Consider the following 18,399-nt stretch of genomic DNA (forward strand, 5'->3'; position numbering starts at 1 on the left):
GGTGAGCACCTCTGTGTAACACAACATGTGGGCTTTTCTTTGAACTGTCTGAAGAAGAAGTTTTAAAGACGGCTTACAACGCGTATGTAAGAGCGGACATGAGAAGATTTGGCGTGAATGATAGGAACATGATTACTGCCGAGTACGATATTAGTTTTTATTGTTAAACTACCAAGTTAATTAGCTATTAATACGTTTTAGGAGACATCGTTACACAGCATACCGACAATTCGTCCGGTTTGTTTATCAACACTTGGGTAAACGCCAGAGGGTAATTATACCAGCTTGTGTTGTTAATAAGATAAGGGAAAGATTTCCTGCCCCAAACTTGATATACAAAGGATTTGTATATGTTTAAACCAAAAATTGAGTTTAAAATATTATTAGTCTTAACTTTCTAAATCAAAAGTAAAAGCTAAAATTTGTGATATTTAAAAACTAAAATACTAAATCTTATTTCTGATCTTCCAAGATAAACTAAAATATTGTTAAGTCTTAAAACTAAATTTATGATACATCAAGAATCTTCAAGGTCAAAACTAAAATATTGTTAAGTCATAAAACTGAATTTGTGATACTACATTGTTAAGTCATAAAATTAAATTTGTGATACTACTAAATCAAATTATTGCTCAATAAAAGTTCCTAAAAGTTTTATGATTTGATGAATGAAATTAAAACATAGTTTTAGTATTTTTTTATTTGGTAATATGAAAAGTGCATTAACTGCACTCAAATAACACAATATTTTAAAAATTAAAAAATCCAGTGTCATCAGCCTTAATTTTGGAATCTAGAAACATGGTTTCTAATTAATTCAGCTTTAGGTGGTGGTGTGGTGTAAGTGTTTGACAAAGGAGGAGGCACAAGATTTGGTTGCATTTCTAGATTTAATCTTGCTTCTTCGTAAGATGGAAATTCACTTCTCCTTTCAAAAACTAATTCAATTAGTTGATCCACGTAATCTGTTAAAAATTATAATTAGAACTTTTTTTGACTGAAGGGCAAATATTGTACCATATGTGGCCTCTTCTTTGACTGCAGATACAATACAGCGCCCTTTCTTCGCTTTGGGAAATTTGGTTTTGTAGCGCAGTTCTCCATTGGCATTTTCTTTTTGACATCTGAAACTGTTCTCATTGTTGTGCAAAGCCGCCAGAGCTAACCTGATAAACCCATATAAGGAAAGAAGTACCATTTCAAACCAAATGATTGTTGTTAATTTAGACGTGAGATATACAGGGTGTTTCTGAAATGTCTATCAGAAATTAAAAATATTCTATGACATTTTGCCCAAAAGAACACCCCCTTTAATTTCTGATTGACCTTTCAGAAACACCCTGTAATGAGTTTAAAATAAAGTCCATTACCTTGACTGCATGCCTTCATAAAAGAAGTGTGTATTTTTTGGAGCCATTGTTAGCAATTGCGAATGGTATCCTTCAAGGCTACTCGTTTGACCATCGCTGGATATCATTTTGATATCATTGCAAAGCCTAGTATTTTTTACAATTTTGGACACTTGAATGTGCGCCATTGTACCTAAATTTTAGTTATTACATTTTAATTTTATAAATTGACGGTTCATCGTAATTTGATAAGGGTAAAGCTTACCCTCTCTGATCCATTTTTTCTTTTTCGTCCCTTTCACTCGCGTTTCTTGATTCATCGGTGGGTGAACGCAATTTTTGAAATATTCCAAATCATGGTCCGTGTGTTTATTTGATATGTGGTTAAGCAAGCTCAACCATTTGTCCTTTTTCTCTAGAGGTCTTCCTGGACTGCTACAAGCGCACCAATGAAGGTGATTTGTGAGACTTTGAGTCCATCTCTCAATTATTTGGCAATCATTGATCTTTGCAGCTTGGTTAAATTTCTTGGCAACGGCTTTAAAATGGTTAAATAAATACCATGGAATGATACTCATGTTTGAACTAAAACGTACCTTTAGAAATATGCCAAGCATCAAATTGATGAGCCACTTCAGGATAAGATTCCCTCAAGTATTTTCTGACTTGGATGTGACGATCAGTAATTAGGGTCTTTAGGTAAACTTCGTTACTGTCCAGTACCTTCATGCAACGCTTTAAACCCTCTAACTCCATGGCGGTGGAAGATGTAACTTCGTTACTCTACGTAATCAACCCAATTCAATATGATAAAAACCATTATTTAAAAACCAAACGTGTTATTGTACCTGTACTAGCTGGAATGTTACTATTTCTCCAGTTTCTAAATCCATGAGGGTATAGGAGCCATATTTAGCACTATGGCCAGGACTGTCACAACGACCATCCCCTCCAAAAGTGTACCTTTCAGCCCTTGCTCTATAATAGCCAAGAAGAGCTTTTTCTTCTCTTTGCCAGCGAAGCATAATCGTAGGATGTAAGTAAAATTTCTGGATTTTGAAATAGGTCCGAGATGAAATAAATGGGATTTGGAGAAAGTTGAACATTCTTATGATGTTTGTTGAGTGACCACCAGAAAACAAGATCACTGCCGCTGAGATTAAATTTCCAAGTGGCATTTTTCCATGAGTTGGTTGGCTAAACCAAGTTCTCACATGACGATTGACACACTCAATTTCTATGGCAACCATTGTACCCAAAACCTGTTTAATTTTAGCTACTGCTGAACTAGAACAAACTAAACAGGTTGCAAAAAGGCTCATCAGACAGCTCTCAAAAACTATAAACTTTCTTTCATTTTTCATGTCGTGACTGGGCAAATCTTCGTCAGATTCAGATCTGTAAAGTTTTAATTTGTTACTTCTATTCCGTTTAATTAAGAGAAAAAAAAATACCCTGAAATATCAATGGGATTATAAGATGGGTCCTCTTTTTCGTTATCTTGGAACTCTTCATTGCTGCTGTTATCATCATCATCACCAGTAAAAAGGATTTCTTTTCGTAAACCCACTATAGGCTCGTTAGACGTGTAAAGGTTGCACTGTGTCTCAGCGTTACTAGTTTTCTTAATCTCAGTTATACTTTCAGTTTGTACAGCTTTAAAAGTAAATGACATCAGAATATTTTTAATTTAAACCAAAAAAACAGTTACTTCTGTCAGCTTAGATTTACCTTTCGTATTACTAGCAAATTTTGTCTGAGATAGTTTTGAACGATAATTTATTCTCGGGGTTTGACTACTTGCCGGTTTTGTTTTGGCTTCTACTTGTTTCTGTATGTATATAAATGTAATATATAATATCTACACTTATACCTTAATCATGATTTTTTATCTCTAAATTATTAACTCTCATCATTTTACACCATAATACCTTATTTGAAGAAGGTATGCCACTAGTTGAGGGCATAATTATTTCGTCATTATCAGGTTCGCTGGAGTCAGTCTGCATTTCCTCGTTATTTATTTCCTGATCAAAAGTGCCTGAACCTGATTTAACTTTAATTAAGTCACTTACAACCTAGATGTAAAATAAAATATAATAGAAACCAAAAACGCATATTTCGAACTTCATAAATAGGACTACCTCTCTTCTACGCCGCTTTAACGCAGCCACCCGTTTAGGTGCCAACTTTGGTTCATTGAACGAGAATATTGTTGGTACAGCATTGGGTTTTAATTTTGAATTTCGACTACCACTGTAACCAATTGAAGACAAAAATTATTTTCTTCCACTTAGTTCAAAACAATCCAGTTCAAAATGCAAATGACATACACGCGAAGCCTTTGTAGGCGTGAAGTTTTTCCTTTTAATTTTAGCTAGCCACTGCTTTAAAAGATCCTTATTATCCAAAGGAAAACGATAAAAACTATTACCGGGGTTTGCGCTTGAAGATTTACACGAATAAGCACAACAATAGACCATTTTGGAAACAAAATAAATTAATAACCGCTAGCGAAACTTAACACCTTCCTATGATCTACGCGTTATTATCCACGTCGCGCCGAAGCCCGAAACCCGTTTGTTTGTCGCCAACTACGTCACGGCCCTGTTCGCTTGCGCATGCGCCGTTGGCTTTACGGAAACAAGAGACGGAGCTAGATGCTTTGCGTGAAAGTACCCTCCGGGAAAGGGGATAGTGCAGGTAGGCTTTAAAATATCGCGAGTATTAGCCTCGACTATTCGCGAGTATTAGCCTCGACTATTCGCTGTAATCTAATCTATGATCTAACCGTTATCTCAGTAGACAACCTCACAATAGGGCGTCACCCAGGCTGTAATCTAGGCTGACCTATTGGGCCTACAGTAACTCACTACTCTCTGTAGCACTGAATAAAGTTAGATAAATCTATTATCGGCTCCTGTCATTGATACACAACGCATTAGATAACTTATCAAAACAATTTGGAGAACAAATTTCATTCATGTTTAGTAAGACTGCTGTGTTTATTTTGGGGCCTAGAGTAGACCGATTTATTTGTCAATCGCTGTGGTTTGGTATAAATTTGATATTGAAAGTCAAATATTTCTATTTTTCTATGTAAACAAAGCGAGACTATCACCGATTACAGCGAAGAACTAAATTGCTTAAATACAAGCTGAAGTAAATCAAGCGAATTAATAAAGAGCATAGAAATCTAAAACGCGTTAGATGTAGTGTTAAATCACGATGAGCAAATGAATACATAATGAAACTTATATTTTCAATTTGATTCCATTAAAAACTTTTTGATTTCATCTGTTAAGAGTGTATTATTAACATTATTTTCGATGAAAACGCTTAAGAATTTGCTCTGATCAATTACTAACCCAAGGATTATAGATGTCTTAACTAGTTGAGACAATAAAAATGTGCTGATTACTTAGTAAAGACCATCAAGTGACGTTGCTATATTAGAAACGAACTGTACAAAACATTAAACGTTTTAATTTAAAAGTGATCTAGATTATTTTGGCATCTTTCGCCAAATCGTAGAACATAGATTGTTCATTCTTCAAGAGAGCAGCTGGAGAGTCGAATTCCACAATTCGGCCCTGATCGAGAACCATCACCCTAAGAAGAATTAAGTAACATAAAATTAGCCAATCATTTTAAGCCGGTTTAATAGGTAGGTAAACCAACTTGTCGTATTCCAAGATGGTGTTTATTCTGTGGGCGATGGTGATGATTGTAGAGTTGGCGAATTCCTTCTTGATGGTCTCTTGAATGAGATCGTCGGTGTCCATGTCGACCGAGGCCGTCGCTTCATCCAAGATCAGGATCTTGGTGTTCCTCAACAAGGCTCGAGCCAAGCAGACCAACTGACGCTGACCGACGCTCAGGTTGTTACCTCCTTCGGCCACAGGGTGATCCAGTCCCTGCTTGAGTGACGTCACGAAGGATTTCAGGTGCGAGTGTTCCAGGGCGGCCCACAGTTGCTGGTCGTCTTTTTGCCCGAAAGGATCCAGGTTGAGTCTGAGCGTGCCCGAGAAGAGGACGGGCTCTTGGGGGATGATGGTCAGTCGCGAACGCAAATCGGACAAGCCCAATCCCTCCACTTCCACTCCGTCTACGACGATCTGACCGCGCACCCGTTCGATGAGACGGAAGAGCGCCAGCGTCAGCGACGACTTTCCGGCACCTGTCCGCCCCACCACGCCCACCTTCTCTCCAGCCTCAATACTGACATCAATGTCCTTCAAGACCAAATCCAATCCTTCGCGGTATTTGGTGCTGTAGTTCTGGAATATGATTTGTCCTCTTTGAGGCCAGTCAGCAGGTGGTTGAGATTCTGGTTTCTCCCACTCGGCCTCGGACTCCAAACGACAGTATTCGTCAACTCTTTCTACGGAGACGAGATTTGATTCAAAAACCGTAGAGCCAGCGATGAAGAATTTCAGGTATTGCACAAGCTGTTAGATCAAAATATTAAATTAGTACTTAATTTGCAGAAAATGAATGATTAGCGCAATTTGGTGATTTACTATCTAAATTCAAGGGAATTTTTCGTTAGACATATAAATTCAAAAAAAAAAAACAATAATATATTTCATTCATAAATATGACCTGATAAAGACTTAAGTGTAAAGATAATGATATTTCACCAAAAGTATACAAATTAAAACAAAAGTTCCGATCAAGTAGGGGATAGGGTGCCTGGTCATGCACGTTTCCTAAATTTCGTACCCTCTTTCCCGGAGGTGTTACATTACACATGCATTATAGTACCTCTCCGTGACGTTATCGTCACTCGAAAAAGTAATAAAGCTTGTCAGTGCCATGTCATGAAATGACAATTAAACGGTTTCTTGAAAACGTATGAGAATGTTATTCAAACTATAGCTTCTACATTCTACAAAAATAAAGAAAAACATACAAAAATGCGGCCCTAGGTTTAAAATTCCATTGTCGCTAAAACCTGGTTGCTGTGATATTTTGCTCATTTAATCTGTCATTCAAACCCCCGCATGCAATTCGATCTCTTTGTTAATTAGTCCTTTCTATTCGTCCCACTTTTGAGATGTTTCACAATCAAGCTAGGTTCAAGAGTTAAAAGAAAAACCAACTGATATTTTGACATACTGGCTTCGTCTCCACTTACCCGATCGGCATTAGCCAAGAGCAATCCTACAAAATCAGATGACAGAGACTCTTTGCTCAAAATGATGAAAATTGCGGTGCAAAACATCAAGCAATTGCTCAAGATATTGTGTCGTACTGTCAGCCATCTGGAAAGAAATTGCATTTCATTGAATGTTCGAATTGCTTTGCATCCACATTAAGGTAATAATGAAGTGTAGATGCTGATAAAAGGCTGTCATCCCAAAACGAAAAGGACGCGATTGAAACCGGGCTTTATTGACGCAATTGCAAAATTACCTTTGTGCCATGTTCATTATGTAGTTAGCGGCAGTGCATTCGTCGATCAGTTTTAAAAAGTGTCCTTCGAAGTTCTGTCCGGCGTCACACGCTCTGATGACAGTGCTGCCAGCCACTGATCCTCCCACATGCGAAAACAAGAAGGAATTTCTCAGGCTGGTTATCCGCTTGAATTGACGATTGCTCGACATCAAGAAACGCTGTCAAATATATGGGAAAAGCTTCGGTTTAAATGATATATTGTGAAGTAATTCATTCCAGAAGTGGGCTCGAGCACTCCGCGGTTAAAATGCGGGTGCCTTCTACAACATGTTGCAATAAAATACGTAAAAGACAAAACATTTTAAGATTTAATAATTCAAGGAATGTTATTTCGCTGGGTTAAGAAGTCGTGGCACCAAGTCATCTTTCCCGTCGCTTTTAGGGATTTTCTACGCATAATAAAACTTCTCAAATAATCTTGTAATACGTATTAACATCATAAAATGTCCAAAATAATATAGCCTTTTTTAAATGTTTATTTTTATGTTTTCTATTTTACCATAGCCTCCAATGCAACCAACTCCCAGATTACTAAAAATCAAAAGTGGCTACCCCATAATCGTTACGAATTCTGTGTTAAACCACAACAATTAATAATTGAGAGTGATACCGGATAACTACTTATGACAGAAGACTAAAATCGAGTTCCTACCTGAAGTAAAAGGTATCCAACGAACACGACAATGCAGGGAATTATGAATAACGGTAAGTATATTGCAATAGCTAAGGTGTAAACAACTAAAAATATCAATCCGACATTGGTTGCTCTTAACATCGGAGAAAATTGCTGGTCTAGGGCGTCGATATCTTGGGAGAAGCGATTGAGTATCCTTCCAAGGGGGGTCGTGTCGAAGAAGAACATGGGAGAGCGAATTACGCTATCGAGCATTTTCCCATGTAGACAGTTTGCAGCTCGTAGACAGCGAAGAACGCTGATGATAACGTACAAAAATGTTTGAATGGCTTGGGTTAGACCAAGAGCGACTAAGACCGCTATACGGGTTGCCTTTAAGTCTAGGTTTGCTTGAAAATCTTTCTTGTAGTCTGCGCACCACAAAGACAGCCAGTACACTGACGTGAAATTAAGGACTACAACACCGGTGATTAATGCTTCGAAGATCGCGTACCATGTTATACCGTAGGCTTTAAAATATTGTTTGTATTGTGATACGGATATCTGCAAATGCGCAATAACATTATCACTAGGAAAAATATGTGTGAGGAGAGTTTTAGTTCTCAAGAAGACAAGAAACGTCCAAACTCTCCTCGTATATTATAGAGCGCATACGTTTCCTTCTTTGAGTGTCTCTTTAGTCATGAGCTTTGCCTCATCTTCATGTGAGGCTTTTCCTTGGGTTGCACGAATTAACCTCTCAGCTTTGATACTTGAAGTTCCACTAAAATTGCGTTACCAAAATTCATAAATTAGTAAGGCTTGTTCAACTTGAAAGAAACAATTCCAAAATAAGAGCTATCTCAACAAATAGTGCAGGCCAAATGGCTGTTGTTTGGTACAGTCAGAAGTGGTATGAGACTAGAAGTGAAGGGCTCTAGCATTGGTAATAGATCCTGGCACTAGTGAACAAATTTGAGGATTTTATGCCGCTTCCATCGCGCCTACAATAGAGAGAAAAAAATTGTTCGAGTTCCAAAAACATTTCCTACCCCCTTCCCCTCAACCTAAAGCAGCCGAACACCGGCGCGGCTCCTTGAATCTAGTTCGGCCGTCTACCACCGCGAGCGTCTCACGTTTTGGAGGGAAAATTCTGAAACCGCCACTAGAGGGCCAACCGTTTGTGTTTTATCAAGTCTTTTCACTAATGCCGAGTGAAGAATTTGGTTAGCTCAATACTTCTAGTATCATACCACTTCTGGTACAGTTAATGGCTATGACTTAGGCCTAAAGTTTTTTCGCTTTTCTACTACGTTCTGGCTATAGATAGTGTAGATATAACTGCATATTTACTCACGACGCTTCAACTTTGTCATCGTCGTTCAGGTGTTGACTGAAATAATCTCTGGCCATTCCCTGACCACTCATGATTTCGTCATAGGTTCCCCTCTCGATGATTCGACCGTTGTTCATGAAGAAGATCTCGTCCATTTCTCGGATGAAGCTCAAGTTGTGCGTCACCAAAACTCTCGTCTGCAAGATATTGAAATATTAATTGTTGACCAAAGAACTACAAAACAGAAGCAGCTTTCAAAAGCAAAAGGCTCAAAAGGGTTTGTTTGCTAGTCACTTACAACATGGATATGTATAAATACAGGGTCTGAAGAATTTCCATCGCTTACCTTCCACAAGACATTTTATTTAGGCGCAGTTGAGGAGAGAGAAAAATGACTTTTAACCCTCCCCCAAACCTTGAGTGAGAAGTAAATTGGTAACTTTTCTCTCTGCGCATAGGTGAATTTTCAAACCCACCACTCGGGATTCTACGGTGAGAGATATAGTTCCTTTTCGCCACGTGACATAACTACTTCGGAATCAATATAGAGGCATCTTTGTTGGCCAGCTTTTTGGCCTAGTTGAAAATCCATAAATCGTACTATTTATACATATCCATGCTTACAGCATCAAATATGTTTATCACTTTTCGAGCTGCTATTATTAAAAATGGACGGATTTATACCAAAATTTAAGCAACTTAAATAAATATTGTCAGATATTTGTTTCGAAGTAAAGAAACGGATCATTTTCCAGGCCTCCATATACAACTACTACCGGGATTTAAAGGAAACGTTATATCGAAGCTTAATAGAAGCTTAGCATTTTCATGGAATATAAGAGTAGTTTTATATACTTTTTTTCGAAGAAATCCCTTTGGTCCGATGACTTCGTCGAAGAGATGTTTGGCCACGTGCGAGTCAACCGCCCCCAAAGGGTCATCGAAGAGATACACATCGTGATCGCGATAAATTGCTCTGGCCAAGTTGACCCTTTGCTTCTGACCGCCACTCAAGTTGATACCCTATCATGGAAAATTTGAAAATGACCGCATGACTAATGAAAGCAGCCATCTATAGAACTATGGGTAAAAACAGAAGTAAGATAAGGGACTAGAAGTAAAGTGCTCTAGCATTGGTAATAGATCCTGGCACTAGTGAACAAATTTGAGGATTTTAAGCAGCTTCCATCGCGCCTAAACTAAATTTCCTACCCCCTTTCCCTCAACCTAAAGCCGCGGTACACGGACGTGGGTGCTTGAATATAGTTCGACCGTCTACCGCCGCGAGCGTTTCACGTTTTGGAGGGAAAACTCAGAAACAGCTACCAGAGGGCCAACCGTTGGTGCGTTATCAAGAATATTCACTTTCGGCAAGTGTAGAATTTGGTTAACTCGATACTTCTAGTACCTTATCTTACTTCTGGTAAAAATGAAAGTAGGAAGAGGACTGGAAGTCAGGAGGAAAGAAATGAGACACAACAAGAGGAATATGACCAGACTGAACGAGGAACAGGCTAATTTTGAACTAGTGGAATGTTCATTTCTCATTAAAAGTTCTAATTAAGTGGGGAACGATGAGCCTACTAATATGGTCTAGACCTCGGGTCATCTTGTTGGTTTCAATAATACATACTCTTTCTCCAATCTCCGTTTCATCGTCAGCGGGTAGCTGGCCGAGGTCCGGTTGTAGGGCGCATGCACGTATGACGCTGTCGTATCTTTCCCGGTCCATGTCGTCGACAAAGAGTATATTCTGTCTGAGTGAAGCGTTCTGGATCCAGGGTTGTTGAGTGACGTATCCCACTCTCCCTGCCACTCTCACCTCACCCTCCACCTTCTGCATCTCGGACACCAGAGCGGACAAGAGGGAAGACTTGCCACAACCAACAGGACCCACCACGGCCACCAACGACCCGCGGGATACTTTTAAATTGATGTTGCGAAGAGATGCAGCCGCTGGATCGTCCAAGTTCCAATGATACGTTCCTTTCTCAATCATAATCGCTGAAATATTCAAGAAATAAATTGGTAAAAATAAACCAATTGTGAGTTCAGAAATATCTTCAAACAATCTAAAAGCGAATTCAGGCTTTCCTCTTTAAGAACGGCATGTTGATTGACTTGTTTTACAAATAGATTGTTTAGTCACTGCAGGGTTTACGAGAAAAATTGATTATTGTGTTTAGGCAGAATTCCTTTTGATCAGCGGAATAAACCAACTATTGGATTTAACCTGATGATTATAGTAGGATATTTTCTTTTCATAGCAGAGGTCCTTCAATTGTCTCTTTCTCCTCGCTCAAGTTCTACCTTTTAACCACAATCATTTTGAACTTCAATTTATCTGCTTGTGTATAGGAATAGCTGCCGAAAACAATAAACGACCCATTTCGTTTATTCAATTCCATAACAAATTGACATACCATATTGTGCGTCACTAGCTATCTTCTCCACGTAACGCTTTGTTTCCCCAAGACTCAACAAGTTTGCAATTCTTCTTACCGAGACGTGTGTCTGTAAAGAAGCATTTTGTGGATTTGCGTTTGTTTTTTAAATGTTTTAAAAGCAACAATTCCGCCAAAAAAACAATACTTCATTGTTGGGAAAATGTTTTGCACTAAAGCATGAAATTAGTTGCGGTTATTTACTGACGCCAAATTTTGAAATTATAAACATATATACATATATAGCTCGCGAAAGGGTGCCAGGTCATACCCTTGTCCCAAAGTTCCAACTCACTTTTAAAGCCGTGCTACTTCGAGTCGCTCAAGTGGATACAATCACAAGAGCCTAGGCCTATTTACTGTACCTACGGTTTCCTGTATTTTGGGAATACTTGCGTCGTCTGGTAATTAGGTGGCAACCACACAGTAATGTGGGGAAATCGAAACTTTTCGCTATATCAAATATTATTTTGATATTCAAAATTATGTAGCAAAAATAAAGGCCTAATAGTTTAAATCTCTCAGAAGTAAACTAACTTTCAAATCTTTGATCATCGGGAAACAACTAATATCAAGAACGTATTCTTGAATCTGTTTTAGCTAATATATATTTAGTGGAAGAAGCAAATTCTAGATTTATCTTTGAACCCTCCCTGATCCCGTTCTTACCATAACTAGTGTATTTACTAAATCCGGAAACGTGACCATTGACATCGCTAATAATCGTACCAACTGCCAGGAGACGAAAGCTTTTCTCGAGGTCAGAACGTTATCGTCGTCGATTAATACGTACATGGAGAAACACGGTGTCGTAATCTGAATTTGTAGAAACCATAGCTATAGAAACTCAAAATCAATGAAGAGTTTGCAAGCCCTGAAGATGAATAGTTTAACAAAAACCAACAGCATCGTGTGTTCTCTAACATCGTTGTAATGTTACGCTATCGCCTTTCTTGAGTCTGGCGAAAGCGTAGAGATTTCAGGGCCGTCTGCCTTTTTGAAACGAGTGAGAACGCTACGAGATGACACTAACACTACCAAAAGTGTATAGATATAAAAGCAAAAAGTACACTTCATTGACCATTCTCTGCCCTTGGCTGTAGACAACATGTAAAATGAGAAGCAAACTACCATCCTTTCAACCCAATTCACGAATAAACCAATCAGGAAAGATCTTCTTGACGTCATATAGGTTTGCAGAAAGTAGTACATGATGTTGGCGATCCAAACGTTAATTTAAGGTACTAAACTAGCTACTTTATGAGCCTATTCACGGCATGTTTCCTGTGCCACGGTCAGGAAGGTAATCATACGCTGTGGGGGGTCGACACTATTCTGGGATAGAAGAGGGCTTCTCATATTAAAAGGCGCGAACAAATTTCAATGTGGTTTACTTTTTGTTTTTATATCTATATACTTTTGATACTGCGGAGCTGAAGTCTCTACACTTCTATGAGCCCCCATCATCGATAATGATATACTTCTTGCAATATTTTACGTTCGTACCAAAACCGGTATGATAGCAGTTATAAATTTGTTTATTCCTTCGAAGAGGGCTTGTTTCTTCATGAGTGCAGTTTCTTTCTTCCTGATTTCAAGAACGATCCTTTCGAACGATCTCTCCCACGCGTACAACTTCAAGACGCGGATTCCGTTCAAGATTTCGCTCATCATTTTCATTCTGTTGTCCTTCAGCTTCATCAACTGAATCTAATAAATGAGATATTTAAAAAAACCATTCACAAAAACTGATTGTCGTAAAATTGTAGTGAAAGTTATAGTCGTAACCAACACGTGAGTTTCATAACCATACATTGCGGCATAAATTCTGCCCATCGCAATTATAGGTACTTATACTAGAATCAAAGCCACTACCGCAATACCTTCCGCACTTGCTTGAAATTACTATCTATTGTCTTATAGAAAGGTCAAGAAGAATTAACTCAATAGACCTTATATATGTAGAAAAAGGGTGTAGGCAACCCTCATTATCGGGACATACAAGAGGTTGATTCCTGCGCACTCTCTTGATCCCCGAAGCCTTCAGAACAAGCGCCACAAAGTGATATGGTAGGTAAAGCTTTATCCCCGTGTCTTTCTCCCTTAGATACATTGAAATGGTCTATGTAGAAAATGTAACCCACGTGACAAGAAGTAACCAAATTTAACATCTTTAACCTCCCTTCCTTTCTCCCACTGTGGGAGCTTAGACTTGCATTGTAGAATCATAACATTTACCTGCAATTCTTTGTATTTCTTGGTGCTAAGATAGTTCAGTGGAAGAAGAACGAGAATAGGTACGATGCCAGCAAAGGCTGAATAGCCCAGTTCTCGATACATGAAGGCGAAACACAGTACTAATTGTACCGGGACCGACCACAAGAGACTCAGTTGCGGCGACAGAATTTGGAATCTGTTCGTGTCGACGTACATCGTGTTCAGTATTTCGCCCATTGTCAGGTCACGTCGATCGCTGCTCGTCAAGCGAAATGTCTGCTTTGACGAATCTCATTAATGAACTATTATCACGATTAACCCTAACTTACTTTTTTGTACAGAACGTGCATGGTGGCGGATTTGAGTCTCAATCCTAGTTTGGTGTGGAAAATGGCGCTGCCTTCTTGCAACAAAGATTGCGCGAAACAGGCCAAACCATAAAGGCAAGCGTAGAAAATCCCCTTCCACAAAGGATCTTCGTTCGTCGAGTAATCAATAATGGAACTGAAAGCATAAGTGAGTAAACTAGTCAACTCAGTTCCCTAGTTTACTTGATCTTGGGGAAAAATTTGAAATCTCAACCTCTTTATGAATTAATTTTAAACAATATTCAAAGGAATGAAAACATTCAGACATGTGACCCACGGAAACAGAAAATGTCATTGCTCATGTGAATGGACAAACTGACAGCAACAAAGGAACTCAATTTCACGCTTTAAGTTAAAATCATTTGAATTGATTTCCCATAAATATACACTTAATATGCTTTTATACACTGTAGAAAAGAGAGGTTCATTTTTGAATGCATGGGCGTACATAGCTCCGACTCTGTGGTGGTACGCTTTAGCGTTCAAATTTTAATATTTTCTTTGAGTTCAAATTTGAATATTTTCTTTGCGTTCAAATTTGAATAATTTCTTTGCGTTCAAATTTGAACAGAACACTATTGTTCAAAATTAAACGCCCACACATTCATATTTGAACGGTGCGTAAGAGGATAGTATATCATGTAAATTTAAGCACGAAACCGTTCAAATTTGAAAATTGAACGTTTAATATTGTACGTTTTTGCAATCATTATTGAGCAGCATCGGGGAGTTTGATCAAGCGCTCATATTCAAAATTGAGCAGTTCACCATTAACAATACATGGTGGACAAGCGTTTGATGAAGCATTGAAATTTAACAGTTATAGAGTTGAATTAAATGTAGACACTGATAAGGAAGAAACCTTATGAGTTTAAAGCTTGTACATCTTCTGAGGGTGGTTAACTTGAAACACATATACATTAATCGTTGTATGAAATAATAGTTCAATTATATGAAGAGAGATTGCACTTAAGGAAAGTGTTAATTATCAAGTTCCCTCAAATTATAAAGGAGTATGTATTACATACACTCAATCGATTTCAAGGCCTATGTAAATATAAGGGAATGGTGAAATACGGCATAATCCGTAACCTTTACTTTGATAAAATTATATACAGACAAATATATTTTTAGTTCAGGGTAAATAAGAAAGTCAAAGTAAAATGTTGAGATGTTATTGGATTTTTATTCAAAGTTTTGTTTTGATACCCAAGATCTTGGATGATCCTGCACACCTTTCCTGATTGAACGCCTGACATTTCCAAACTGTTCAATAATGAACAATTGCGCTCACGTTTGAATACCCATTGAACTCTGTTTTTCTAGTGTTGTTTTAAAACCAAAAGCACTCGTTTAAACCCCAAAAAAACTCTCGTATGAACGCCCATAACGCTCTCGTTTGAACGCCTATATCACACTCGTTTGAACGCCCATAACTCTCTCGTTTGAGCGTCAAAAATAATCTCGTTTGAACGCCAAAAACATCCTCGTCTGAATGCCAAAAAGTTGTTATTTGAACCTCTAAATTGCTCTTAATATTTATATAATCTATTGAACGCCATAACGACCATAACTGAACGCATCATTAGTGCAAGTTGGTTATTCAAAATTGAATAGGATAAAGATTAATTTTGAATGGTAATATATAAGCTGTTCAAAAATGAATGATACAGTTAACTTCCGATCCATATGACGGTAGTTTGTTCAAAAATGAATGCTAATGGTTAGTTTTGAACGCGTAAAACACACCTCGTTCAAAATTGAATGTCTATGGTTAAATCTTAATGTGTCAATAGAGGCTTGTTCAAAATTGAACGGTCGCTATCATTTTTGAATGCCAAAAGCAAGCTCATTTTTTACAGTGTAATGCTAAAAAAGTGAAATTGTTTACCCTGTCAAAAGGGCAGGACCGATAGACACTACGTCGGACAGAACTTGAAAGACCACTCCTGCTATCAAGCAAGGCCCGACTGTCCTCAACAAGGGCCAAGCGATGGATTTGCTTTGATTTTTGGTTCTGTTTCTTTCTTCCGAAAATCGTTTCATTTCCATTTCATCGCCGTCACCTTTGGTCTTGGTTTGGGGTTTCCAGTGTTTTTCAAAAATACGCGAGACAGTCAGCGCTCGCTCCGCGTCATTCAAGTCGTACACATCCGACGGCTCCAGGTTTTTCTTCCAACCATTCCACAGGGCGCTGCAATTCGGAAAAATTAATGAGCTGCGCTGTTATAACTTCTTCAAGTAAGTGCAATTTATAAGTATGCAAGGCCGGGAAAAGACTTATACCTACCTGGTAAGCCATGAATGAACCATGCGTGAACAAAATGATGCATCATCTTCCCTTGATTTCTTAATGTTTTAAAATTATTATCTTTTTGATAAGGAATTTAATAGAAAATTTTGGTTTAGATGCGACATAAGTATGACATTGAAACCTTACTGAGAGCTAAATTAATGACTACAAGCAAAAACAGCCAGAGCTCCTAGTAACCAGTGTCAAACTTAAATTATTAAAACAACAAAATGTATGGAGTATTACCATTTTGACTTCGATTGCGTACACATGTGTTTCGTAGTGCGGAGAGGCGTCACTCAGTGTGTGTAACACGAGGGTAATTACTACTAAAGGGTAAATTACCGTTTCAATTAAAAACCCGAAATAGTCATCTTTGTCGTTCTGAAATAACACATTTTCACAATGCCAAAATAATATTATTTTAAAAGTAAGCCTTGGATTACTAGTAAATAGTATTTCATGATGGTGGATCTCAGTGTGATAGTTTGCGTTAGTGTTAAGAGGAACCAAAACAATGTCAGGATTCCGGACAACACCGTGCCACCCCCTCTGCCGTAAATTATGAGGAATAGCGCCAAGATCTGCAAGACGCGACTTCAATTTAATTCATCAAAATGTTTATATTGATCTTTGGAAATGTCTTACGTAAGTTCCAAATTGGAGGACGACCGCCAAATTGTCCACGACTTGAAAATCACCGAAGTATAGTTGTTTACCAAATTTTAAGACGCTAATTGCGGCAAGTAACAAAGTCAGAAGCTGAAAACACAAAGCAAAACTAGTACCTAAGTTTTAGGAACTTTTCGGACATTTCTTTTTCATGTACAGTGTACACATGTATCGTTCGAATTTTTCGGAGCTGTATGAGCTTTTATTTGGTCCCAGCTCGACACAATAAACGGAGCAAAAAAAGTACATTTTGCGCCTTAATAAGGACTTACACTTTTCGTAATGGTAAGATGAGAACAACGGAAACATCGCCGCTCTGACTTCGCAATCAGCGCTAATTCTAGAGGTAGGAACACCCAGAGTATCGCGCATGGCACCCAGACCAGAATGGTCTTTTGAAAACAAGGAGTCAAGTCTGGATCATCCGTGTACCATGTCAAATTGCCATCCTATTGAATATAATTACATACTTTATGAAAAAACACAAACGCCATCATTTAATATAATTATTAAAGTAATACAATTAATAAGAATTATGGAGATAGGAACTGATTATATCATTAAGTCTTTGTGACTTCTGTCATGATAAAATAGCAGTGGCTAACACTAATCACACTGTCAACTTAACATATTTAATTTTCTATACTAATTTGTTATATTTATTAAAAATGTATTCCTCTAGCCTTATAATCATTGATATACTTAGCAATTTATTGTAACTGTTGTCAAAAAAAAAATTAAAAGAAAAACATACCCAAAATGGAGATTCACAAAAGTCATCCAAAATAGAGGAACTCATTTTAAGATGATTAACACCAAAATCCTTGCTAAAATAAATTAATTCGAGCAATTTATTTAACAGCCAGTCTCTGTCATGTTATCGGGTGACTAACGAATCCTTCAAAAGCTTTGCAGTAAACCGTGATGGTATTGGTTTGAAACAGTACATTAAAAGACCTTGAAGTACGAGTCTCACTAGCATAACACAAGTGGATTTTAAATAGAATTCGTCTACGTAGGAGCTGAATAACAAAACTTCAGGCTATAAAATCGTTCTTTTAGGAACTGTACATTTTGTCCTTATTGCTAGAGCAGATTATATTATAATATTTGAATCGCTGATTACGGAATATATTTATATAACTTAATAATTTATCCTTGTAAAGATAGTCTAATCCTTAAATGAATAGAAGAATTCATTTCAGTTTGACGAAAGATAAGAGATGTCTAAATCTCAAATTACAAAGAAGAAAGAAATGCATGACGGTGGACCTCAATTTAACGTTATGGTTCTAGACATAAGCATCTAAAATAGGTGACTTATTTCTGGTTCGTGTGAGCCTTTGAGTTTGGGGATCCCATATCTACGTTAGTCCATCGGGGGCCCTTGTCACGTCCCAACTGTGGATAATGGGTAATTTAGGGCTTGTCAAATAACCCCGTTTCTAACAAAGTAGCTAAGAGGCATCGAACATTAATAGTTCACTTTAAAAATCAATTCCAACAACATTATTTAATTTCAGTAATGAGTTTTTAAAATTCTCCGTTTTCGAAGCAGTTGATGATGTTTTCAACTTTTTGGAATAAACAGTGACTGTGCGTAGAGGAACTACAATCCTCTGTACTTGCAGACCTTGCCAAACGCAA

The 18,399-nt window shown here is 37.8% G+C and overlaps 4 protein-coding genes across 4 annotated transcripts; all 4 read right to left on the minus strand.

Annotated features, from left to right (window-relative positions):
- Positions 1-771: 771 nt before the first annotated feature.
- LOC149661006 (uncharacterized) lies at positions 772-1,552 on the minus strand. The gene is made up of 3 exons (XM_089842421.1): positions 1,371-1,552; positions 1,018-1,166; positions 772-965 (listed from the first exon to the last, which is right to left on the minus strand). The coding sequence occupies exons 1-3, from the start codon at positions 1,535-1,537 to the stop codon at positions 781-783; spliced, it is 501 nt and encodes a 166-aa protein (XP_089698547.1). The 5' UTR covers positions 1,538-1,552; the 3' UTR covers positions 772-780.
- Positions 1,550-3,624, minus strand: LOC149661007 (uncharacterized). Its single transcript, XM_089843648.1, has 7 exons — positions 3,494-3,624; positions 3,281-3,427; positions 3,081-3,180; positions 2,804-3,005; positions 2,198-2,747; positions 1,946-2,132; positions 1,550-1,887 (listed from the first exon to the last, which is right to left on the minus strand). Exons 2-7 carry the CDS (start codon positions 3,356-3,358, stop codon positions 1,550-1,552), a joined length of 1,455 nt encoding a protein of 484 aa, XP_089699774.1. The 5' UTR covers positions 3,359-3,427; positions 3,494-3,624.
- Positions 3,625-4,849: 1,225 nt separating this feature from the next.
- On the minus strand, positions 4,850-11,817 carry LOC149661008 (ATP-binding cassette sub-family C member 1-like). The gene is made up of 11 exons (XM_089843844.1): positions 11,182-11,817; positions 10,992-11,064; positions 10,392-10,906; positions 9,614-9,781; positions 8,780-8,955; positions 8,098-8,206; positions 7,462-7,986; positions 6,768-6,967; positions 6,490-6,616; positions 5,031-5,800; positions 4,850-4,961 (listed from the first exon to the last, which is right to left on the minus strand). The coding sequence occupies exons 3-11, from the start codon at positions 10,755-10,757 to the stop codon at positions 4,850-4,852; spliced, it is 2,553 nt and encodes an 850-aa protein (XP_089699970.1). The 5' UTR covers positions 10,758-10,906; positions 10,992-11,064; positions 11,182-11,817.
- Positions 11,153-17,593, minus strand: LOC149661009 (multidrug resistance-associated protein 1-like). The gene is made up of 14 exons (XM_089843649.1): positions 17,507-17,593; positions 17,025-17,201; positions 16,729-16,842; positions 16,527-16,664; positions 16,327-16,464; positions 16,078-16,136; positions 15,679-15,981; positions 13,749-13,923; positions 13,441-13,695; positions 13,205-13,324; positions 12,709-12,912; positions 11,872-12,018; positions 11,740-11,802; positions 11,153-11,272 (listed from the first exon to the last, which is right to left on the minus strand). The coding sequence occupies exons 1-14, from the start codon at positions 17,549-17,551 to the stop codon at positions 11,153-11,155; spliced, it is 2,058 nt and encodes a 685-aa protein (XP_089699775.1). The 5' UTR covers positions 17,552-17,593.
- Positions 17,594-18,399: the final 806 nt, after the last annotated feature.

This window comes from Phalangium opilio, unplaced genomic scaffold (genome assembly GCF_054372755.1).
Source record: "Phalangium opilio isolate 3A_F unplaced genomic scaffold, DU_Popi_V2 ptg000070l_1, whole genome shotgun sequence".
In the NCBI taxonomy this organism is placed as follows: domain Eukaryota; kingdom Metazoa; phylum Arthropoda; class Arachnida; order Opiliones; family Phalangiidae; genus Phalangium; species Phalangium opilio.

Excerpts from the sequence above, each read along its gene's own strand:
- LOC149661007 (XM_089843648.1), bottom strand. The coding sequence starts at position 3,358 with ATGCAGACTGACTCCAGCGAACCTGATAATGACGAAATAATTATGCCC. Across the intron at positions 2,748-2,803 it reads AATCCCATTGATATTTCAGG|ATCTGAATCTGACGAAGATT; the intron begins GTATTTTTTTTT and ends AAAACTTTACAG. Across the intron at positions 2,133-2,197 it reads TAACATTCCAGCTAGTACAG|AGTAACGAAGTTACATCTTC; the intron begins GTACAATAACAC and ends TTGATTACGTAG.
- LOC149661006 (XM_089842421.1), bottom strand. The coding sequence starts at position 1,537 with ATGGCGCACATTCAAGTGTCCAAAATTGTAAAAAATACTAGGCTTTGC. Across the intron at positions 1,167-1,370 it reads TATGAAGGCATGCAGTCAAG|GTTAGCTCTGGCGGCTTTGC; the intron begins GTAATGGACTTT and ends TGGGTTTATCAG. Across the intron at positions 966-1,017 it reads CAAAGAAGAGGCCACATATG|ATTACGTGGATCAACTAATT; the intron begins GTACAATATTTG and ends AATTTTTAACAG.
- LOC149661009 (XM_089843649.1), bottom strand. The coding sequence starts at position 17,551 with ATGAGTTCCTCTATTTTGGATGACTTTTGTGAATCTCCATTTTGG. Across the intron at positions 16,137-16,326 it reads ACGCAATCGAAGTCAAAATG|AAATCAAGGGAAGATGATGC; the intron begins GTAATACTCCAT and ends TAAAACATTAAG. Across the intron at positions 11,803-11,871 it reads TAGTAAATACACTAGTTATG|CTAAAACAGATTCAAGAATA; the intron begins GTAAGAACGGGA and ends AATATATATTAG.
- LOC149661008 (XM_089843844.1), bottom strand. The coding sequence starts at position 10,757 with ATGATTGAGAAAGGAACGTATCATTGGAACTTGGACGATCCAGCGGCT. Across the intron at positions 8,956-9,613 it reads AGGGATTTCTTCGAAAAAAA|ACGAGAGTTTTGGTGACGCA; the intron begins GTATATAAAACT and ends AATATCTTGCAG. Across the intron at positions 4,962-5,030 it reads ACCATCTTGGAATACGACAA|GGTGATGGTTCTCGATCAGG; the intron begins GTTGGTTTACCT and ends AATTCTTCTTAG.